This window comes from Saprolegnia diclina (genome assembly GCF_000281045.1).
Source record: "Saprolegnia diclina VS20 unplaced genomic scaffold supercont1.57, whole genome shotgun sequence".
In the NCBI taxonomy this organism is placed as follows: Eukaryota; Oomycota; class Saprolegniomycetes; order Saprolegniales; family Saprolegniaceae; genus Saprolegnia; species Saprolegnia diclina.
The window spans coordinates 331,876-355,175 of NW_008246124.1; the positions used below are offsets into that span (position 1 = coordinate 331,876).

At 59.5% G+C, this 23,300-nt stretch overlaps 3 protein-coding genes and 1 non-coding gene across 4 annotated transcripts in view; 2 read left to right on the forward strand and 2 right to left on the reverse strand.

Annotated features, from left to right (window-relative positions):
* SDRG_13253 (hypothetical protein) overlaps nucleotides 1-8,839 on the forward strand; it is a gene marked incomplete at its 5' end in the record, with an annotated part of 30,626 nt that extends 21,787 nt beyond the window's left edge. The window contains 17 exons of the mRNA XM_008619330.1: nucleotides 12-111; nucleotides 158-504; nucleotides 549-1,923; nucleotides 1,968-4,130; nucleotides 4,188-4,373; nucleotides 4,419-5,562; nucleotides 5,614-5,646; nucleotides 5,691-6,060; nucleotides 6,108-6,252; nucleotides 6,296-6,414; nucleotides 6,462-6,809; nucleotides 6,854-6,915; nucleotides 6,961-7,452; nucleotides 7,497-7,939; nucleotides 7,992-8,034; nucleotides 8,077-8,154; nucleotides 8,207-8,839. Of these exons, the coding sequence (XP_008617552.1) occupies nucleotides 12-111; nucleotides 158-504; nucleotides 549-1,923; nucleotides 1,968-4,130; nucleotides 4,188-4,373; nucleotides 4,419-5,562; nucleotides 5,614-5,646; nucleotides 5,691-6,060; nucleotides 6,108-6,252; nucleotides 6,296-6,414; nucleotides 6,462-6,809; nucleotides 6,854-6,915; nucleotides 6,961-7,452; nucleotides 7,497-7,939; nucleotides 7,992-8,034; nucleotides 8,077-8,154; nucleotides 8,207-8,690 (7,932 nt within the window). The 3' untranslated portion in view covers nucleotides 8,691-8,839. The remainder of the gene's footprint in view (nucleotides 1-11; nucleotides 112-157; nucleotides 505-548; nucleotides 1,924-1,967; nucleotides 4,131-4,187; nucleotides 4,374-4,418; nucleotides 5,563-5,613; nucleotides 5,647-5,690; nucleotides 6,061-6,107; nucleotides 6,253-6,295; nucleotides 6,415-6,461; nucleotides 6,810-6,853; nucleotides 6,916-6,960; nucleotides 7,453-7,496; nucleotides 7,940-7,991; nucleotides 8,035-8,076; nucleotides 8,155-8,206) is intronic.
* SDRG_13254 (hypothetical protein) lies at nucleotides 8,715-9,536 on the reverse strand. The gene is made up of 4 exons (XM_008619331.1): nucleotides 9,158-9,536; nucleotides 9,025-9,109; nucleotides 8,933-8,971; nucleotides 8,715-8,886 (listed from the first exon to the last, which is right to left on the reverse strand). Exons 1-4 carry the CDS (start codon nucleotides 9,512-9,514, stop codon nucleotides 8,756-8,758), a joined length of 612 nt encoding a protein of 203 aa, XP_008617553.1. The 5' UTR covers nucleotides 9,515-9,536; the 3' UTR covers nucleotides 8,715-8,755.
* A 305-nt stretch (nucleotides 9,537-9,841) lies between these two features.
* On the forward strand, nucleotides 9,842-22,780 carry SDRG_13255 (hypothetical protein). The gene is made up of 8 exons (XM_008619332.1): nucleotides 9,842-9,918; nucleotides 9,964-14,021; nucleotides 14,065-14,506; nucleotides 14,552-14,650; nucleotides 14,696-14,950; nucleotides 14,991-21,250; nucleotides 21,296-21,461; nucleotides 21,511-22,780. Exons 1-8 carry the CDS (start codon nucleotides 9,904-9,906, stop codon nucleotides 22,645-22,647), a joined length of 12,432 nt encoding a protein of 4,143 aa, XP_008617554.1. The 5' UTR covers nucleotides 9,842-9,903; the 3' UTR covers nucleotides 22,648-22,780.
* Nucleotides 22,781-22,782: 2 nt separating this feature from the next.
* On the reverse strand, nucleotides 22,783-22,855 carry SDRG_13256. Its single transcript has one exon. It is a non-coding gene; the product is annotated as a tRNA-Arg (tRNA).
* Nucleotides 22,856-23,300: the final 445 nt, after the last annotated feature.

The window sequence follows — 23,300 nt, forward strand, 5'->3', positions numbered from 1 at the left end:
TCGATATGTAGCAAGCCATAAACTTTGTCGTCGCCGGTGACACGACCGACGAGCTCGTCGTTGAGACCGTCGCGCTCCCAAACATGCCAGTGGCGCCCACTGTCTTGTGTGGTACGTGGTACCTCGACTGTTGAGTGGCAGCTCATATATTTGGTAGTCGCACGCTCGTCGGTATCTTTGGTATGGACTGCGCAAGCTGCTGCGTATGCTTTGCAGCGAAGCGATGGGGCCGTCTTCCGGGACCTCAGGACGCAGTCGTTTGTCGATTCTGCCGTAGCCATCGGCGCGACGTACACGTACGCGCTGCAGGTGCTGCAAGCGGACGGTGTCACGTGGAGTCGGTGGAGCTTTCCAGTGTCCGTGACAACTTTGCCGTCGCCGTCGTTGTACAGCAGTTGCGTGCTCTCGTCGACGCCGATCGTGCAGAGCAGGTACGACAACAACGCGCATGTCACCTGGCAGCTCGCACGGCCCCTCGGCCTCAACCAGCACACCGTGCTCGACGTACAATCGAGCTCTTCACAATGTTTCCACTCATGTTTACGTAGTTTTCGCTCTTCTCACTCGAGTGCAATCACGATGTTGTGGTCGTCACCGAGCTCGATTCGCTCAACCAGCCGACGACGCTGTGGCGCGGCGGGTGCCCACGGACCGGCGGTCTCACGCTCGTCTCGTCGCAAGCCAACACGGCGCTTCAGATCGCGCTCACTTCGGATGCAACGGTCACGCGCGCCGGGCTCACGTTCACGTCGCGCGCTGTCAACATGTCGACGACCGTCGTTGCCAGCCGGGTGGCGTGTCCGTCGGTCGGCAACGTCGCGTGCGCTGGCAACGGTCTTTGCGCGGGCGCGTCGGGCAACTGTGTGTGCAGTATTGGTTTTACGGGCGAAGACTGCAGCCAGCGTATTTTTTGCGACGCCACGGTGGCCTCGACGCGGTGTCCAACGCTCATGGGCCTCGCGGGTGAAGTCATTGCTGTGGACCCCGCACAAGGCGACGATACCCGCGGCACTGGCGAAATCATGGGCGTGACGGCGTCGGGCACGGCGAGCAAAGCCGTCCGGTCCATCCAACAAGCGTTGCGACTCTTCTCGGTCGACGCGACGGTGCCAAAGACGCTGCTGTTGTACCCTGGCACGTACACGTCGCAGTCCAACTGCATGTGGGCGCTCTCCAACCGGAACCTCACCGTGCGGGGGCTCTTTGGCGCTGCATTCACCGTCATCTCATGTGCTACAGGCAGTGCGTGGCAGCTGCAAGGCGGCGAGCTCACGATTCACGGCGTTGGGCTCCAGGGCAGTCAATTGAGTATGGCGCAAGGCACCCTTCAAGTCCGATCGTGCTCTCTCAGTGGCGGCGCCAATGCCAACGGCGGCTGCATCTACGTCGACCACAGCACGTTAATGCTTCAGCAGTCGAACGTGACGGGCTGCCGCGCCCAGCGTGGCGGAGGCATCTATGCAATTCAGAGTACCTTGCGCATCACCGACGCGCTCATCTATGGCAATACGGCGACGGGAGATGGCGGCGGTCTGTACCTCAGTAGCACGTCAACGGTCACCGGCACCAACGCTGTCGTGCACACCAACACGGCGTCAAACTACGGAGGCGGCATCGCCATCGTCGGCACCGCAACGCTCCAAGGCACGACGGCCGCAGGCATCCACCTTCGAGGCAACACTGCGCAGACAGGCGGCGGTGTCAGTGTTGCAGGCGTTGGTCTCACCAGCACCAACCTGCTGGTTGATGCCAACCGCGGACTTGGCAACGGTGGCGGTGTCGCTGTCCAAACGAATGCATTCGTGACCGACACGGCGTCACTTCTTGCGTCCAATGGCGCCAACGGCTTTGGTGGCGGCATCTACTCGGAGTCGAGTGGAACACTCTCGTTTACGGGGACTGTGGTTGAAAGCAGCTCGGCAGGTACGAGCTCCCATGGTTAAAGTCTGTTACTTTGACGCATGTAGGACTTGGCGGCGGGGGCGTCGCGCTCAGCGGCAGCACGGGCGTACTGCGAGGTCTCCTCATCACCCAATGCTCCAGTCAGAGGCTCGGTGGCGGACTGCACGCAGTGAACTCCGCCTTTGCATTGCAGTCTGTGCTCCTCGACAGCAACACGGCGGCCACGAATGGTGGAGGTATCGCGTTACAAGCCTCGACGTGCACAGCTCAGAGCGTCACCACGAGCAACAACGTGGCCCAAGGCAACGGCGGCGGTGTCGCGCTCGTCGACAGCCGCGCGACGGGGTCGCTTTCCGTCACACTCGACTCGGCCGTCGGTGTTGGCGGAGGCGTGTATTTGAATGGCGCATCATCGCTCGTGTCGACGCTCGTTCGCAGCTGCTCGGCGTCCCAAGGGGGTGGTATCTTTGCCACGGCCAGCAGTGCAACTACTCTCCAGGCGCTCAACGGCGTCGTCGTGTCGCAGTGCTCGGCCGCAAGTCGCGGTGGCGGTCTCGCATTGGCTACCGTATTCGTTCAAATGACGGACGTTTCAATCGTCGACAACTCGGCGCCAACGGGTGGCGGTATCGATGTGTCAAGTGCGACGCTGACGGTCATGTCGACCACCACCCCGAGCTCCGTCGCCAGGAACCGCGCCACCCGCGGCGGTGGCGTCAGCTGCAGCGGCACCTCGTTTGTCAACAACCTCGCCGTCGCAAGCAACACAGCAACGACGATGGGGGGCGGTATGTTCCTGCAAGGCACGACAAGTCTCCTCAACGTTCGCGTCGATACGTGCTCGTCACTGGGCACCGGCGGCGGCCTTGCACTCTCCGGTGCGATCGTCTACCACACAACGTCCTCCGTTCGGAGCTGCGTCGCGGCCAAGGGCGGCGGTCTCTACCTCGAGAGCTCTACGCTAACTCGGCAAAGCGCGTCGGCATCGACCAAACTCGTGATCGATGCCAACACGGCGACAGTCGAAGGCGGGAACGCGTACGTCGGGGGGCCGAGCCAGCTCATGTATGTTGCCTTCTCAGCGGGGCAAGCGCCCTTAGGCGGCAGCATCTCTTCTGTCGGTACCTCGGGCTCCTTGGCCCAGTGCACGATTGCAACGTCGACAGCGACGACTGGCGGCGGTGGCCTCCGTCTTCTTGACGGCACCTGGCAAATGGTCGACACCACTGTGTCGGGCAACGCGGCCAACCAAGGCGGCGGCCTGCATCTCAACAACTCGGTGCTCACCCACAGCAATCTCATTGTCTCGGCCAACCAAGCGGTCGACGTCGGCGGCGGCGTCGCCCTCTTTGGCGCCAGTCGCATCGTCGGCAACGGCGCCGTGTCGCAGGTGACGGCCAACACCATCCAAGGCCTCGGCGGTGCCAATGTCTATTGCGGCGGTGCTGCCAACGTCGCTTTGAGTGCGTTGCAGATCACAAACGCCCGCGCCAACCAAGGCGCGGGGATCTTTGTCGCTGCCGCGGCCGTCGTCGCGTTGAACAGCTGCGATTTGAATGGCAACACGGCGGATACGGCGGGTGGTGCCATCTACGGCGCAGCTCCGCTGCAAATTACCCTCACCAACTGCCAAGTGACGCGCAACACGGCGGTGCAAGGTGCCGCTGTGTTCCTTGGCGCCGGTCGTCTCGACGTTGTGTCGTCCGAGGTGTCGCAAAACGTTGGTACATCCGGGGGCGCCCTCTACCTCCAGGCCAGTACCCTCTCGGTAACGAGCTCGACAATGCTCTCCAATCACGTTTCTGCGGGCGACGGCGGCGCCATCACCGCGCTGGCCTCGTCGCAGCTCACGCTGCGTTCCTCGAGTTTTGCTTGCAACGCAGCGACCGACGGCGGCACACTCAGCATCTCGTCCCAGTCGTCGGGGATTGCGTCCGGTTGCACATTTTCGGGCACCGGCATCGGCGTCGATGGTGTCTCGTGCGTCAACAGCGACACCAACCGCGGGGGTCTTGTTTACATCATCGGCCAGTCGTCCATGACTTTGGACTCGGGGTCGCGGCTGATGTACGCGAGCGCTACGTACGGTGGCGCGGTGTTTGTCTCGCAAGCCGTCGTGTCCATTTTGGCGAGCTCGGTGGCTAATAACACGGCGCTCCAATTTGGTGGTGCCGTGTATTTGGCCCAGGCGAACCTGACGCTGACCAACTCGGACGTGGGTTACTGCAGTACGTTGACCATGAAGCTGCTTGGTGATACCAAGGGTTTTAACGTTGGGATTGTAGGCGCTATCTACGACGGCGGTGCGGTCTACGTCACGGGCAAGTCGATGGCGACAGTTGCGACGACGACGGTGCACGACAACACGGTCACGAACGACGGCGGGGCGTTCCTTGTCGACATTGGCAGCAACCAACTCAAACTCACCAACTCGATTCTTCGCAACAACAAGGCGCTGCACTACGGCGGCGGTACATCACAGCGTCTCTTACATTGCATCTCAATCGGCGGTGTAGGGGTCGCTGCCGGGCGCGACTCGGTCAACGAGTACGTCGGAACAAGCTTTGCCAGCAACGCGGCGGCGCTCGGTGGTGCCGTGTATGTGACCGACACGACCTGTCGCGCCACCGGGTGCGCATTTACCCAAAACCAAGCGGACGAAGGCGGCGGCGTCGCTGTCGATCGAAGTGGCATCGTGTTTGCAACGGCATCCACGTTCCAGAGCAACGACGCGGCGACCGACGGCGGCGGTCTCCTGCTCCTGCTCAAAGCCACGGCTTTCGTGACCAGCTGTGCATTTGCCGAGAATTCGGGTGGCATGGGTGGTGCAATCGCCGCTGGGTCCTTGGCGTCGTTGACAACAACCAACACGACGTTCTACGCCAACCGCGCGTCGGGCCTCGGCGGAGCGCTGGCAGTCGTCGGCCTGGCAACCGTTCAAATGTCGGGGGCGAATCTGACGAGCAACCGCGCGACGGACGGCGCCGGCATTGGGCTCACAACGTCGGCGTTGGTCAACGTCAGCGACAGCACCCTGCGTGACAACGTAGCGCGATTCCGCGGCGGTGGGATTTATCTGACAGTTGCGTCCGCCAAGCAGCTGGCGCGCCTCCGTATCGAAAACAACCAAGCGCTCAGCGGCGGCGGCGTCTTTTGGTTCGTCGGCACGCCCGTCTACGCATGCGACGACTGCCAAATTGGCGGCAATACAAAGTACGACGTCGCCACCGACTCGAGTCAGTTCGACGTCCTCTGGTGGCCATCCAATGCGTCCAGCGCGCTGAGTTTGACTCAAGTGCCCGACACGGTGACCATCACCGTACCGGCCAATCTAACTGCGGCCTCGCCTTCCGACGTGTGGCCGCGGCTCGAAGTCCAAGACTTTTACGGGCAGCGGTCGCTCACCGAGAATAGCACCTACTGCTTTGTGACAGCGGTCAACGTCTCGGATAATCTTGTGACGTTCGACCCGGCGTACCGGGTCAACGCGGCCTCGGGCGTTGCGTGGTTTCCGGGGGCGACGGTCGTTGCCGACGCACGCAACGCCTCGTACCAGCTCCAAGCGTCCTGCGTCCTTCCGTCGTCGAGCACGGTCCTCTCGCGCCCCATCAGTATGATCGTTCTCCCGTGCCCCGCTGGCTACAGCCTGGCCGGCGACAAGTACGTCTCGTTGCCTGTCACAGCGATGTGATCTCGGCGTTTTGTCTCTAGGCGCTGCAACCGATGCAGCAACAACCAATACAGGTACCGATGACGACTTGACACGTGGTAGCGAAGCATGTAACTAGTCTCGACGGCGTCAACTGCTACGACTGTCCGACGGGGGCGAGCTGCACGCAGTACGTCGGGACACCCGTGACGACGAGCGCGCTCACGTACGGTGTCGCCGTGCCGCGGACGCAGAGTGACTTTATGGCGTACCGGGCGCCAGCGACGACGCAGTCGGACTGCAACCCGTACAACTGGGAAGCCGCCGATCCGTGCCTGCCGTTTGCAGTAAGCGCGGCTGGCGGCGCGCTCACGTCGCGCATCACGATCGACGTCGCGTCGGTCATCAACGAGTGCATTCAGTACGGCAACGCCGCGCTCATGAGCAAGTACTGGCCGACCGACCGGCGGTTTGCGTGCCAGACCAACATGGCGTTCTATGCGTGCGACGTACGCGGCATTATCAATCTATCAAGGTATCATTTCTCGATTGGTAGATCATTGGCGCGTGCCCCCAAGACATTTATATCGACACAATCACATACAACGCGTCGGCGATTCCTTGTGAAGCCGGGTACCAGGAGATCATGTGCTCCGTGTGCAGAGATGGCTATAAGCGTGCGACCAACGGGTCCTGTCAGCGTACGCTGATCCGATGTCGTTGAAAATGCATCAAAATCCGTAGCGTGCGCCGAGGTCAATGCACAGATTCGGCGCGAAGTGTCGTGGACCAACTTTGTCTTGCCGGTTCTGGCGCTGCTACTCTTATTGCTCATCGCCGTCTGGCTTCGCATCTCGCTCAAGGTAGCCTTCCACGTTGATGTCGGTGGGCGCCATACGAACATATATAGGACCGCACGGAGATCCCGCTCTTGGACAAGGCCCAGCACGACCGCAAGCACAAGCTGTACACGCCGCCGGTCGCCGTGAAAAGCAAGCTGCAGCTGTGGGTCGAGGCAAAAATCGAAGCGTTCCGCGCCAAACAGGCCGAGAAAGCGGCCGAGAAGGCCAAGCACAACACCGCGATCCTCTTTGGCGTCGCGCCCGTGGACGTCATCGGCAGCATCTACTTCAGCCCCGAGAAGATCAAGATTATGATTGGGTTTTTCCAAATTTTTGGCAATCTCAAAAAAACGTATGGGATCAACTGGAACGCCAACGTTAACTGGGCCATGTCCACGTCGTCGTCCGTGAACCTCGTACGCACCTCTCCATTTCTTCCTGGCTACGACCGCACGCGTAGGACCTAATCTCGATCGCGGGCCTCGACTGCATCCTCGCGCGGACTTTCTATTTTGATTTTGTGTACAGTTCAGATACATTGTCCGTCAAGTCTCAACGTTGGTGTAGGCTCCAACTAAGCATCGTCGCGTTCCTCCTCGGCACGCTCTTCTACTGCTACATGCGCGGTATCAAGGACTACGAAGCCAAACTGTCATCGATTCCGCGCAACTGCATCCAGTGCGGGCACCCGGTCCACGACAAGTTCTCGCGCCAAGTGTACAAGGACATTCCAAAGTACATGGAGAAGCGCCACCGGATGAGCATCAAGGCCAAACAAAACATCCACCGACTCAAGTCGATCGTGCGCCCGCCCATGGACAAGCTCGCTTCCGACGAACGCCGGCTCAAGCGCGAGCTGGGCATGTCCCAAGTCAAGACCGACGTCCTCCCGATCTTCCCGGCCGTGCACATTACGCGGCCGTGCCCGACCGACGACGTCCTCTCTGGCGCGCTGCTCGACCGTACACTGCGCAGCAACCTCCGCGTGTGGCAGGCGCGCGTCAAGCTCCGCATGAACTACAACACGTACCGGTCCAAGTGTTTTCAGAAATTTTTGTGGTATTTTGAGAAAAATTCGGGGTTTAGGGTTCATACATCACTAGGCTGCTCCTCGTGCTGTACCCGATGGTGTCGCAAACGATCCTCAACGTCTTTAACTGCCAAGACGTCGGCGGCGTCTCGTACCTCGTGCTCGATCGGCGCCTGCAGTGCTACACGCTCACGTGGTCGCTCTACGCGACCATCGGCTTTGCGTGCGTCGGTGTCTGGGTCGTCGGCGTCCCAGTGCTCTTCTTCCTCGTCGTCTACCGCGTCCGAACGACCAACGTCGAAGCGCGACTGGACATTCTCAAGCAGCCGCGGTACCGCGACTTGCGCGCCAAGTGGGCCAAGCGCATGCGCGCGTACTTTGCCAACGAGCGGGGCATCCATGTGCGCGAAAACGAGTTTGCAGCCGTCGAGAACGGCTATCTCCGCGAGTACATGTACATGCTCAACCTCGTCGACGAGACCAACGTCCTCAAAGTGGGCTTCATCTACGCCAACTGTGCGTCGCTTCGATCCCCGCAATTTTTGTGTTTTTACTCTTTTTTGAGTAGACAAGCCGCGCTTTTGGTGGTTTGATGTGCTCGACCTCGTTCGGTCTCTGGCCAAATCGCTATCTTCTTCTCACACCTGGTGTAGGAAGCTGCTCTTGAGCGGCGTCGTCATGTTTCTCAAGAACAAACCCGTCGTCAAGTCGATCTTCAGCATGTCCATCAGGTACAAAGTGAAAGAAGTCGGGACACTGCGGGAATCGATGACGTCCGTCTAGCGTGGTCCTCATGGCCGGTCTCCTCTACTACCGCCCGTACAACGAGTGGACCGACAACATTGTCAACAGCATGACGCAGTTCCAGATCATTTTGACGCTCTGGGTCGGCATCGTGCTGCTGCTCGTGGCGGAAACCGGCCTCGACCTCATCAACCAAGACCTCGTCGTCAACGTCATGCTCGGCGTGAACCTCTGCGGCGTCCTCTTCACCGGCTACATCATGTGCCAGCAAGCGATGACGCGCTCGCGTCAGGAGCTCGCGGTCGCCCGCGCCGAGCGCCAGCGGAAGATCTCGCACGCGGTCAAGGACCTCTGGCGCAAGGGCTTCAACCACGCTGTGTACGAGGCGCAGCAAGCCCGAAGCTACCCCGCGACGCTCTCGGTGGCGGCAATGCTGGAGGCTGTGCGACGCGCCATTGCGACCGCCAAGCACGACGCCGACGAGGTGACCGTGCACAGCATCATCGATGCGCCGCAACCGTAGCCAGCTGTCCCCTTCTTGATGGAGTCGCAGATTCATAAACCTTTGTGTCGACTTTACGCCGCTTGTTACTTAAGCAGTCGGCGCCGGTTGCGCCCACGGATCAACGGGTGGCGCTTGTAGTACTTGCGGTGGGCCTCGCGGAGGTGGTGCGGCCGGATCGGGCCGTCGTCGCCGGCATGCGCCATGATCTTGCGCGCTACGATGAGCTCATGATGGACATGATGGTGGATCGCGCATATTACCTTCGGCAATGAGCTCGCCGAGAAACATCTTGGCCAGCCCTAGACGACGACGAAGAAGGATGATGATGAAATGGGGCCACGGAGACGGGTACCTGACATGACGATGGACATGGCGTTGTGGACCGGCGGGACGCGGCGCTCGCCCACGCAGGCCTCTTCGATGACCTGCGTCATGCACTAGCGTTCTTGCCATGAGGAGCCAGCAGGAGAGTCGCGTCAACGTACCCGCTTGATGACGTTCTTGTCAAAGTGGGACCGGCGGAATTGCTCGTGGCGGCGCACGTCGGCCTCGGGCATGGCCTGGATGAACCGCAGCATGTCCACGGGCCCAGCCTCGGCGCCCATGTCCTCGTCTTCGTCGTCTGCCGCATCGTCGTCGGCAGTGTCGTACGTCTCGTCCTCCGCGGTCTCGCCACCAGCGTCGACGGCCTCTGGCGTCTCAACGCTGGCCTCGTCCTCGCTGTTCTCGTTGGACTTGGCGTCGTCGCCGTTGTCCTCGTCGCCCGTCTCGGCGCTGGACTTGGCGTCATCTTCGTCTTCCTCCTCATCCTCGTCGCGCAGGAGCTCGTCCAGGTCGTCCATCGTCTTGCCCACGCAATGCAATTTGCAATATGCAGATATGCACACCATTTTCGGTATAAATCTCCGTAGCAATTTGGTGATGTAATGTTTTCAAATAGTGTGAAGTCTGTTCAACCGAGTCGCTGCGACAGCAACCATCGTTCGACAGCTCCGCTATTGCCGCACCAAGTCGCTACACTAAAGATATGTCCAGGCAAGCACGATCCTGTCCAGAACCAGTGCGTTCGTGATCCCTGCATGCCTGCATGCCACCCTCCGAACAGTATTTCTCGAAATATAGCTTTTAAATGGTGTGAATTGCGACAGGAGTTTCAATCTTGAATCGTCGCAAGGTTGACCAGCGCGGGCCTACTGCATGCTCCGTAGCTTGCATTGACTTCGCCGCCAAGATGAACTCCAAGAAGGTGCGTTCGATCATGGCGATGTAGCCATTCATGCAGCATGCACAGACGACGGCCAAGCCGCCCAAGAAGGACCGGCCCTCGCCGGCGTCGTCGATCGCAAGCGTGCTCGGGCAGCTCGACGCGTACGAGAAGAGCGTCTCGAACAAGAAGTCGGACTTGGCGCTGCCAGCTGTGGGCGCGGCGACACCGTCCTTGTCTCCGTCCAAGTCGCGCCAAAAGCTCATCAAGCAGATCCAGTCGAACGCGAGTCTCGACCGCGGGACGCCGCCACCCGGACCACCACCGCCGCCCGAGAACGTCTCACTCGTCGAGTACCTCGAAGCCGTCGTGCCCGTCGAGAAGCTCATCGATAACAATGCGCTCACGCGACCGCAGCTACCGATCGCTTGCTACGCCGACCTCGACGACGCTGGTGGCCGCGGCTATCTGACGACCGGGCCCAAGAAGGCGGTCGCGCTGGCCATCGACGCGCGCACGGGCGCCATTGGCCACTGGTCGGCCTGCACCGTCATCGCTTACGACGCCAGCGCGAATCTCTTTGTCGTCTCGTGGCTCGCCGGCGCGCGCATCGGGGCGCCGCTCGTGCCCCGGGTGCTCCTCTGCTTTGAAGCCGAGCCGCGCGCCCTGTTCGTAGCACGGTTTACGACCGCCGTCGCCCGGCGCTCCGAGGCCGAGGCCCGCCTCCGCTACGAGCTGTACATCGAGTCCATGCCGCCGGACGTCGAGGCGCAGCTCGACGCGGACCGCGTCAACAGCATTCTGTCCTTCGCGCTCTCGTCGTCGCGGCTCTCAACGAACGCGCGCACGTCCAAGCTCTTAGAGGAAGTCAACGAAAGCTACATGCGCACGATGAATGCCATCTTGTTGGCCACCAACCTCCGCGACGTCGGGCGCGAATTCCCGATGCTACTGCTGCCGACACCAAAGGTCGCCGGCGACGTGCCGGCGTTTGGGACGGTCCAGTTGCCGTCGTACGACTTTGCCCAGCGACGGACCGACGCCAGCATCGACTCGTTTCTGAGCGCGCCCCCAGCGATTCGCGCGCTTCTCGACGTGCGCCATGCATGCAACATTATGGGCGGCCACTTGCTCCTCAAAACAGAACAGACAGGCGATGTCTCGGACGGCCGCGTCGTGCACCGGTCGGTCGTCCTCGCCGACTTTGTCGCAGCGCAGACGCTCGCAAATCAAAACGCGATGCGGTTTCTACGTGATAATTGGACGCGGAGTGCGGCCAAGTGCATCATGAGCCACATGGGCCCGCACTACAACCTCCTCGAGAGCCACCGCAGCGCGTACGAGACGTCGTCATTGCGCCGGATCCTGCGCCGCGTCAACCTTGTCGCCGAAGACAGTCTCCGGGACGTTGTCGCTGCTACGTTTCATGCGTATGCGGCCTTTGTGCACAACATGTGCGACAAGACCGTGGTCATTGCCGACACACACGACGTGCGCGTCGACACGAAGGGCAAGCCGACCTACATCGCGCTCTTCAAGGTCGACGTTGTCATCTCGGGCGACCCAAAGACGCTCAACGCCGCATCGGTCACCGAACGCGCCGCCGCGATCGCAGCGTGGGACAGCGACGACCCGTGTCCGCTCGAGCCAATAGCACCCGTCGTTGGCCACGATTTCGAGTACGCGACGCCGCCGCATGCGTTTGCTGACGCGGTCGTGTCACAGCTCGGTCTCGCGCTCGATCGCGTTCAAACGCTCGAGCTCATCGAGCGGATTGTCATGGACCGGCTTTTCTGGCCCAATCAAGACACGATTGGTTGCGTAAGCATGGACGAGCCGTGGGTCGTGACGCTAAGCGCGTCGATGCAGTCGGCGCTCACCGACGCGCTCGCGCCCCTGCACGCGTATTTGGAGCTCCTCGCCAAGCACATTCCGCTTCTAAACCTCAACGTACTCGAGTACCTAAGCAGTCTTCTCAAAGCACCAGAAGCCAAAGAAGACCCAAACGAAGTCGATGTGACGCCACCGATCGAGATCAACGAGCTCCGGCGCGTGATCCAAAAGCACCGCGAAGCCGAGCGCTTGATCCTGGAAGCGCTGCCGGCGACGCCATTGAACCTCGGGCTCGTCGCCGTCGACGTCGGCCACGTCCGGCTCTTCTTGGCGAAAAAACACGCTGAGATTTACACGAAGTTGCTCGAGACCCAAGTGGCATTTTGCTACCGCCTCGCGACCAAATTGACTGCCAGTTTCGACGAGATCAACGCCAACTTGGCCGTGACGCCCAAGGACGTCGAGGGTCTGACTGCGCTCCAAGAGTACATAGCCTCCGTCCCCGCGACGCTGCAGCCATTGCAAGACGACATTCGCGTCATGCTCCTCAACAACGACCTCGTCGACGACTTTGGTTTTCTAGTCTCGGACGAGCACCTCCGGCTCAAGTGGAACGTGCTCGGGTGGCCGGGTCGCATCCACACGCAGAGCGCGCGCTTCAAGTGGGCTCTCGACGAGCGCAAGGCCAAGTTCGCCAAGCAAATGGAAGCGGAGCAAGAGCGGTTCGAGAAGACGCTATCGGCGCTGGTCGAAGAAGTCGACGCGTTTGCGCGCTACGACAACCTCGCGCACGTCGAAGACATTGCGCACCACGCAATGGCGGTGCAAAAGAAGCTCGACCAAGCGTCGTCGGACGCTGCGATCTTCAACTCGCGCGAGGTGCTCTTTGGCAAGGACATGACTAGCTACGACGTGCTTGCGCTCGCGAAGAAGACGTTTGAGCCGTACAACCAGCTCTGGGGCACCGCGTACAACTGGCTTCAGTCGCGCAAACAGTGGACGCAAGGCAGCTTCTCGGACGTCAACGCCGAAGAAATCGAAAAGGCCGTCGAGACGTATGGCGGCACGATCGGTAAAGCCGCCAAGTTCTTCAGCTCGAGCGGCAACGAGGCGTGCGCGCGCATCGCCGAGACCATCAAGGAGCAGATCGGGGTGTTCAAGCCCTATGTGCCGCTGATTCTCGGCCTCCGCAACCCGGGCATGCGGCCCCGGCACTGGGCCGAGCTCAGCAAAGTCCTCGGGTTTACCCTCGAGCTCGACGAAAGCTTTACGCTCAACAGCATTTTCCGGCTCAACTTGCTCGACCAAATCGATGACATTGTCAAAGTCGCCGAGGCCGCGGGCCGTGAGTACCAGATCGAAGCCGCGCTCAATGCGATGAAGACGCAGTGGGAGACGATCGACCTGCAAATTCTCTCGTACCGCGAGACGGGCACCTACATCATCAAGGGCGTCGACGAGATCCAAGTCGTGCTCGACGAGCACATAACGCTGACCCAAGCCATGATGTTCTCGTCGTTCAAAGGTCCGTTCGAAGAGCGCATCACCGAGTGGAACATCACGCTGCAGCTCATCTCCGAGATCCTCGAAGAGTGGCTTGCGGTGCAGCGCAGCTGGCTGTATTTGCAGCCGATTTTCGAGAGCCCGGACATCAACAAGCAGCTGCCGTTGGAGGGCAAGCGGTTTGCGTCCGTCGACAAAAATTGGCGCCAAACGCTCGCGTCGGCGCGCGCCAAGCCGCGCTGCGTCGAATTCTGCAATTCGACCAAATTGCTCGAGAAATTTCGGGAAAGCAACGTCTTTTTGGACATGGTGCAGAAGGGATTGAGCGACTACCTCGAGGTGAAGCGGTCGTCGTTTGCGCGCTTTTACTTTCTCTCCAACGACGAGCTCCTCTCGATTCTGTCCGAGTCCAAAGACGTCAAGCTCGTCCAGCCCCATCTCAAAAAGTGCTTTGAAGGCATTGTCAAGGTCGAGTTTCAAGACGACTTGACGATCACGGCCATGATCTCGGCCGAGGGTGAGAGCGTCCGCATGCACGAGCCCATCGACCCAAAGAACAAGAACGTCGAGCTGTGGATGCTCGAAGTCGAAAACATGATGCGCACCTCGATCCGCGACACGATGCACGCAGCGATCCTCGACTACATCAAGGTCGACCGGAGCAAGTGGGTGCAGAAATGGCCCGGCATGTGCGTCTTGAACGCAAGCCAAATGCACTGGACGCGCGAGATGGAGGAAGCGATGGACAAATTCGGCGCCGACGGCGTCAAGCTCATGCTCAATCGGCAGCTCGGCCAGCTCGCCGACATGTACTAGCAATGTTGTATCGATCGCCACTGACCTTGGGGCTAGGGTCACCATGGTGCGTGGCCACCTCGACAAGATGACGCGGATCACGCTCGGCGCGCTGACTGTCATCGATGTCCATGCCCGGGATGTGACCAAGAAGCTCGTGGCCCAGAACGTGCAGTCGAAAGCCGACTTTTTGTGGAGCTCGCAGCTCAAGTACTACTGGGACGACGACCTCTTTGCCCAAATGGTCACGTCCAAGCGCCCGTACGGCTACGAGTACCTCGGGAATTCGTTCCGACTCGTCATTACACCGCTCACGGACAAGTGCTATTTAACGCTCATGGGGGCGCTTCAGATGATCCTCGGCGGCGCGCCCGCCGGTCCGGCCGGCACGGGCAAGACCGAGACCACCAAAGATCTGGCCAAAGCGCTCGCAAAGCAGTGCGTTGTCTTCAACTGCTCGGACGGCCTCGACTTTATCGCGATGGGCAAATTTTTCAAGGTACCGAGTCGATACATTGATATTTACTGAAATGGTGTGTCGTAGGGCCTGGCGTCCTGCGGCGCGTGGGCGTGTTTTGACGAGTTTAACCGCATCGACATTGAGGTGCTCTCGGTCGTGGGCCAGCAAGTGATGACGCTCCAGGTGCAATGTATCAATATGTCAATGTATATATGGACAAGTTCGTAGCTCGGGATCCGCCGAGGCGAGAAGCGCATCGTGTTTGAAGACTCGGACATCAAGCTCAGCGACCAGTTTGGCGTCTTCATCACGATGAACCCGGGGTACGCCGGGCGGTCCGAGCTCCCAGACTCGCTCGCCGCGCTCTTCCGCCCCGTCGCCATGATGGTGCCCGACTACGCGCTCATTGGCGAGATCATGTTCTTTGCCTACGGCTTTGCCGACGCCCACGCCCTCGGCGCCAAGATGGTCACCACCTTCAAGGTATTTTGCGCGATTGTACTTTACTTAGTTTGTACCGTAGCTCTGCTCGGAGCAGCTCTCGTCGCAGTGCCATTACGACTACGGCATGCGCGCTGTGAAGACCGTGATCACGGCCGCGGGCAACTTGAAGCGGTCCGACCCCGACATGGACGAAGACGTCCTCTTGCTACGGGCCCTCCAAGACGTCAACTTGCCAAAGTTTCTGGCGCACGACATTCCGCTCTTCAACGGTATCATCTCGGACCTCTTCCTCGGCAAGCAGCGGCCGGTCATCGACCTCGGCGCGCTCATCTCAGTCATCAAGCTCCAGACACAAAAGATGCAGCTCCAGCCCGTGCCGTATTTTCTCACCAAGTGCATTCAGCTCTACGAGACGATCGTCGTGCGGCATGGTCTCATGGTCGTTGGCGCCACGGGCGGCGGCAAGTCGTGCAACATTGAGGTGCTCGCCCAAGCGCTCTCGGAGCTCAAGAGCCGCAACGAGCCCGGGTTTGCATACGAAAAAGTTATCAAGTACCAGCTCAACCCCAAGTCGATCACGATGGGCCAGCTCTACGGCGAGTTTGACGCCAACACGCACGAGTGGCAAGACGGGATTCTCTCGACGCTGTACCGCACGGCGGCGTCGTGCACAAAGTCGGACCGCAAGTGGATCATCTTTGACGGACCCGTCGATGCGATTTGGATCGAAAACATGAACACGGTCTTGGACGACAACAAGAAGCTGTGCCTCAACTCGGGCGAGATGCTCCAAATGTCGTACCAGATGACCATGATGTTTGAAGTCGAGGACCTCTCGGTGGCGTCGCCGGCCACGGTCAGCCGCACCGGCATGGTGTACATGGAGCCGAGCACGCTCGGGCTGAACCCGCTCGTCATGAGCTGGCTCGAGAAGCTCCCAAAAGCGCTGAGCGTCCACGCACCGAGTTTTCTCCGCCTCTTTGACCTGTACCTGCACGCCGCAGTGATCTTTATGCGGTCGTATCTCATCGAGCTCGTACCGACGATCGACAACAACCTCGCGCAGTCGCTGCTCAGTATTCTCAACTGCTTTTTGTCGCCGTACCTCGCAGCCGAGCCGGTGACGCCCGACGCTGCGTTTCGCAACGACATTGAGCCCATGTTTTTGTTTTCGCTGGTGTGGTCGATCGGGGCGACGACCAACGACCTCGGGCGCATCCGCTTTGACGTGTACGTGCGGCTGCAGATGCTCGCCAACAACGCTGCGAACCTGTTTCCGGCCAAGGGCCTTGTTTACGACTATAGTTACTCGATGAAGGAGCACAAGTGGGTCTTCTGGATGGACACGATCGCAGCCTACCGCGTGCCGTCGGGCATTTCGTTTGCCGAGATTGTCGTGCCTACGTCCGATAGCGTGCGCAACACGTACCTCCTCGAGCAGCTGGTCAAGACGGGCAAGCACGTGCTCATGGTCGGCGCGACGGGCACGGGCAAGACCGTCAACATCTCGCGCTTCTTGTCGTCGCTGTCGAGCGACTACATGCCGGTGGCCATGACGTTTTCCGCGCAAACGAGCGCCAACCAGACCCAAGACCTGCTCGATAGCAAGATGGAGAAGCGCCGGAAAGGGGTGTTTGGCCCGCCCGCCGGCAAGACCTTTGTCGTGTACGTCGACGACCTCAACATGCCAAAGCGCGAAAAGTACTTTGCGCAGCCGCCGTTGGAGCTGCTTCGACAGTGGTTTGACCAAGGCGGGTGGTACGACCGGAAGCTGCTGCAGTTCCGCGCGATCATCGACATGCAGTTTGTCGCGTCCATGGGGCCGCCGGGCGGCGGGCGCAACCCAATCACCATGCGGCTGCTCCGGCACTTTAACGTTGTGTGCTACGCCGAGCTCGGCGATGACAACAAGGCGATCATATTTGCGACGATTCTCAACAGCTTTTTGAGTGCGTTCCCGTCCGAGGTGCAGCGGCTCGAGACATCGGTCGTGACCGCGTCGATCGACGTCTACAATACGATCTGCAAGGAGCTCTTGCCGACGCCGGCCAAGTCCCACTACACGTTCAACTTGCGCGATCTCGCCAAGGTGTTTCAAGGCTGCTTGATGTGCGACCCGCGCAAAGTCAATGACGCCAATGGCTTCTTACGGCTCTGGGTACACGAAAACAAGCGGGTCTTTGAGGACCGCATGGTGTGCGCCGAGGACCACGCGTGGTTTGCGTCGCTCCTCGCCACGACGTGCCAAGCGGCGTTTCAGACCGACTTGGCGACGATCGTCACCAACCCGTACCTTCTCTACGGCGACTACCTCGTGCCAGGGGCCGACCCCAAGATCTACGAAGAAGTCGTCGACGTCGCCAAACTCCTCCCGATCGTCGAAGAGTATTTGGCCGACCACAACGCCGAGTCCAAAACGCCGATGCCGCTCGTGCTCTTCATCGACGCGGTCGAGCACGTTTCGCGGATCGCCCGCATTTTGCGGCAGCCGCTGGGCAATGCGCTCTTGTTGGGCGTAGGCGGGTCGGGGCGGCAAAGTCTCACCAAGCTCGCGACCTTCATGGCCGGCTACAAGTGCTTCCAAGTCGAGATCGTCAAGGGCTACGGCATGACCGAGTGGCGCGACGACGTCAAGCGCTGTCTCTTGCTGGCGGGCTTGAAGGACAGTCAGGTCGTCTTTCTCTTTTCAGACGTCCAAGTCGTCAACGAGACGATGCTCGAGGACCTCAACGGTGTCCTCAACTCGGGCTCGGTGCCGAATCTCTACGGTCCCGAAGACATGGACCAAATCGTAAACGCGTGCAAGGCCGAGTGCCAGAAGAAGCAAATTCCGCCGACAAAAACCAACATATTCTCGCAGTACATTGTCCGCGTCCGGAAGAACATTCATCTCGTGATCTGCATGAGCCCGATCGGAAATGCGTTCCGAGACCGCTTGCGCATGTTTCCATCGCTTGTCAACTGCTGCACGATCGACTGGTTCAGCGAGTGGCCCGCCGAAGCGCTCAACTCGGTCGCGACCGCGATCCTCAGCGACGGCAACCTCCAGCTCGGGTCCCCCGACCAAATGCAGCACCTCGTCGAAGTCATCAAGTGCATTCACCAGAGCGTCGAGCACAAGAGCAAGGAGTATTACTCGATTTTGCGCCGGTACTTTTACGTCACCCCCACGTCGTACCTCGAGCTCCTCGCGACGTTCAAAGCCGTCCTGGTCTCCAAGCGCGAAGACGTCAACACGATGAAGAGCCGCCTCCAAAACGGCGTCGACAAGCTCTCGGAAACCAAGGTGCTGGTGGCCACGATGCAAGACGAACTCGTCGCGCTCCAGCCGGTGCTCGCCGCGACCCAGATCGAAGTCGAGCAAATGATGGTTCAAATCACAAAGGATCGCGCCGAGGCCGACGTGACAAAGGCGCTTGTCGAGAAGGAGGAGGAGAGTGCGTCGACAAAGGCGCGAGCGACCAAGGAAATTGCCGACTCGGCCCAGAAAGACCTTGATGAAGCGCTACCGGCGCTCGATGCGGCCGTCGCGTGCTTGAACAAGCTCAAGAAGGCCGACATTGACGAAGTCAAGTCCCTCAAGACCCCGCCGGGCGGCGTCAAGCTCACGATGGAGGTCGTGTGCCTTCTCTTTGGGCACAAGCCCACGATGAAGGCCGACCCGGACAAGCCGGGCAAGAAGATTGCAGATTTCTGGGACGTGGCGCAAAAAGTCGTTTTGGCCAACGCCAACAAGTTTCTCGAGTCGCTCATGGGCTTTGACAAAGACAACATTCCGGACGCCGTCATCGCCAAAGTGCAGCCGTACATTGACGACCCGAACTTTACACCGGACGCGATCGAAAAGTCGTCCAAGGCGTGCACGGCCATTTGCATGTGGGCGCGCGCCATGTACACGTACTACTTTGTCGCCAAGTCGGTCGAGCCCAAGAAACAAGCGCTCGCGCAAGCCCAGACCGAGCTCGACGCGACGATGGAGATCCTACGCGGCGCGCAAGCCGGCCTCAAGCAGGTGACGGACCGCCTCGCCGAACTCGAGGCGAGCTACAACGCGGCGATCGCCAAGAAGGAGGAGCTCGCGGCCAAAGTCATTCAGTGCCAAGTGCAGCTCTCAAACGCCGACAAGCTCATTGGTGGTCTCGGCGGCGAAGAGACGCGCTGGAAGGCGACCGTCGCGCAGCTCCAGGAAGATTACGTCAACCTCACGGGCGACGTGCTCGTGAGCGCGGGCACGATCAGCTACCTCGGCGCCTTTACGGCCGAGTTCCGCGACGCTTTGGTATCGAGCTGGCACGGCGCGCTGGTGACATACCAAGTGCCCCACTCGCCCGGCTGCGGCATTGTCGGCACCCTTCAGGATCCCGTCAAGCTCCGGACATGGCAGATCGCGGGGCTGCCGACCGACACGGTCTCGACGCAGAACGGCATCATCATGTCCCGCGCGCGTCGGTGGCCGCTCTTGATTGACCCGCAAGGCCAAGCGAATCGGTTTGTGAAGAACCTCGGCAAAGAAAAAGCTCTCTGTGAAAACGGCATGGACGTCGTCAAGCAGTCGGACAAGAACTTTCTGCGCGCGCTCGAGAACGGCATCCGCTTTGGCAAGTGGGTCGTGCTCGAAAACGTCACGGAGGAGCTCGACGCGGCGCTCGAGCCGGTCTTGCTGCAGCAAAAGTTCAAACAAGGCGGCCAAGACGTCATTCGGCTCGGCGAAAACGTGATTCCGTACAACGAAAGCTTCCGGTTCTACATGACGTCCAAGCTCGCCAACCCGCACTACCCGCCCGAAGTCTGCGTCAAAGTGAGCTTGTTGAACTTTACCATCACGATGAAAGGCCTCGAAGAACAGCTGTTGAATGTCGTTGTGCAAAAAGAGATGCCCGAGCTCGCAGAGAAGAAGAACGAACTCGTGCTCTCCAACGCGGCGTCCAAGCGCCAGCTGTACGAAATTGAGAACCAAATTCTCTACCTTCTCTCGCACTCACAAGGCAACATCCTCGACGACACGAATCTCATCGAGACGCTCGCGTCCTCCAAGCAAACGTCGGCCGTGGTCGTGGAGAAGATGAAGGAGGCCGAAGAGACCGAGAAGGAGATCGACGCGCGCAGCGACGGGTACCGCCCGGTCGCGTACCGCGCCGCGCTGCTCTTCTTTTGCATTGCCGACCTCGCGCGCGTCGACCCGATGTACCAGTACTCGCTGCCGTGGTTCACGTCGATCTTTGTGCGGTCGATTTTGGCCGCCAAGCCGTCGCCGCAGCTCGAGGCGCGGCTCAAGAACCTCAACGATTACTTTACCTACTCGATCTACAAGAACGTGTGCCGGTCGCTCTTTGAGAAGCACAAACTGCTTTTCTCATTTCTGCTCACAATCAAGATTCTCATGGGCAACGACGAGATCGACGGCCTCGAGTGGCGCTTCCTCCTCTCGGGCATGGCGCCCAACACGATCGCGGCCGAGAACCCCGCGCCAACGTGGCTTGAAGGCTACGCGTGGACCGAGCTCTGTCGCCTCGCGTCGCTGCCGGCCTTTGCGGGGTTCACCGAGGCGTTTGCAGCGCACAAGGCGGTGTACCGGGGCCTCTTTGACAGCCCCGAGCCGCACGTCGTGCCGCTTCCCGGCGGGTGGCAGACCAAGCTCGATGCGTTCCAGCGCCTTTGCGTCCTCCGGAGTCTCCGCCCCGACAAGATGATGGAAGGGATCCAGAACTTGGTCGTCGAGAAACTCGGGCAGCCGTTCATTGAGCCGCCGCCGTTCGACTTGCAAGAAACGTTTGAGGACTCGACGCCCGTGTCGCCGCTCATTTTCGTGCTCTCGCAAGGCTCAGACCCCGCGAAGGACTTGTTGACGTTTGCGATTGCGACCAAAATGGACGCCAAGCTCAAGAGCATCGCGCTCGGCCAAGGCCAAGGCACGCTGGCCGCGCGCTTGATTGAGAATGCGGTGCAGAAAGGCGAGTGGGTCCTCCTCCAGAACTGCCACTTGGCGCTGAGCTGGATGCCGGACCTCGAGCGCATTTGCGAAGAGCTCGACCCGGCCAAGCTGCACGTCGACTTTCGACTTTGGCTCACGAGCATGCCAACCCCCGTCTTTCCGACCTCGGTGCTCCAGAACGGCGTCAAGATGACCAAGGAGGCGCCAAAAGGGCTGCGCGCCAACCTCAAAAACACATATTACAAACTCAACGACGACGCTTTGAGCGTGACGGCCAAGCCTGAGGTGTTCCGGAAGCTGCTCTTTGGACTGTGTTTTTACCACGCGATCGTGTGCGAGCGCAAGCGGTTTGGCGCGCTCGGCTGGAACATTCCATATTCGTTCAACGAGACCGACCTCGACATTAGGTACTGGATACATATCCGTCAAGGTACTTGAATATGTGGCGCTAGCGTCGCGCAACTGCAAATGTTCCTCGATACGTACGACAAGGTGCCATTCGAAGTGCTTCAGGTCATGACGAGCATGATCAACTACGGTGGTCGCATCACGGACGACAAGGACATGCGAACGTCCGACGTGATTCTCATGACGTACTTTTGTCCCGCGATCCTCGAGGTACACCTGCAAAATGTACTCGTCAAAACGCTAATTTTTGTGCGCGTAGAGTGGGTACAAATTTTCAACCAGTGGCGTCTACTACTCGTTGGCTGCCAACCCCAAAACGCCGTACGCCTCGTACGTTGAGTACATCAACAGCCTGCCCATCAACCCCGAGCCCGAAGTTTTTGGCATGCACGAAAACGCCAACATTACGTGCGCGCAAGCCGAGACCTATGACGTCTTTGACATCATTTTGAGCCTCCAGCCACGCGTGAGCGCAGGCGCCGGCCTCTCGCGCGAAGACACGATCGCGAGCGCGGCCGCAACCATTGAGGCGAGCTTGCCGCCGCACTTTGACCTCGAGTTTGTCCAAGTCAAGTACGCGGTTTCGTACACCGAGTCGATGAACACGGTGCTCGCGCAGGAGGTTGAGCGCTTCAATAAGCTCTTGACCGTCATGAAGGAGACGCTGCAGCAAGTGCAGCGCGGGCTCCGCGGGCTCATTGTGCTCTCGGCCGAGCTCGAAGCGATGGGCAACTCGCTCTACGACCAAAAGGTTCCGCTGCTCTGGGAAGCGAAAGCGTACCCGTCGCTCAAGCCGCTCACGTCGTGGGTCGCGGACCTCCTCGAGCGCCTCCACTTTATCAGCCACTGGATCGACCACGGCATTCCGATTGTGTTTTGGATTTCTGGCTTCTTTTTTCCCCAAGGCTTTATGACGGGCATCATCCAAAACCACGCGCGTCGCCAAAAACTGCCCATCGACACGCTCTCGTTCCAGTACCTCATGATGCGCGACGAGCTCGCCGATGTGACGAGTCGCCCGGACGAGGGCTGCTACATTTACGGGCTCTTCCTCGAGGGCGCGCGCTGGAACAAGGACATTGCGTCGCTCGACGACCCGTTCCCAAAAGAACTCTTTGCCAAGATGCCGCTCATGCATTTGCACCCGCAGCAAAAGCGCGAGGCGCCCTCGAGCGGCATTTACCGCTGTCCTGTGTACAAAATCCTCACGCGCACCGGGACGCTCTCGACAACGGGGCACTCGACCAACTTTGTCATGTGGATCGAAATCCCGTCCAACCGCCCGACGATCTGGCGCAACTCGCTCGTCTCCGAGACGAACGCCCAAGTGCTCTTTTGCGACCAAGAGTACTGGATCAAGGCTGGCGTTGCGTGCTTCTGTGCCCTGCGCTATTAGGCCCCCGTGTCGATTTATACATCTTGTACAAATGGCCACTTAACTTTACGCCAAGTTCTCTACGCCTGCCATTGATAGAGAAGTGTGCAAAAACGTATTCGTTAACACAAGATAAAGTAAACGCGACAAAAATACTACTCGACGCGGGACTCGAACCCGCAACCCCCAGATTCGAAGTCTGATACGCTATCCATTGCGCCAGCCAAGCCAGTGATTTCCCTCAAACAAAAAATAGATAATTTGTATCTATCTAACATCCAGTTTGATGCTTCTGAATGGATACCAACTCATTCTATCCATTCTTATAAGTACTGTTATAAACAGATAAGCAATTCGTAATCAATATCGTCGCTTTCTAGTCCAACACCACAGCGGCAATGGCAATGGCACTGGTGCACGATCGATAGAGGCCACGTGCGCGATGTGTATAGTGTCAACACTGGAGAGAGGAGTCTCGTTCATACAACCATCTACACTGTGTACTAGATGATAAGGGTTGGCTTCTCAGATATCTATATAACATTAAGCTCGGCCAGAAACGTGTGTCACCTTGCATCCGTGAACACCAAGCATGATAAATGACCACACGAACGACATCAACAAACACTTTCAATACCCCATCCACGCAGCCAAACGCCACTTTTATACTTCCT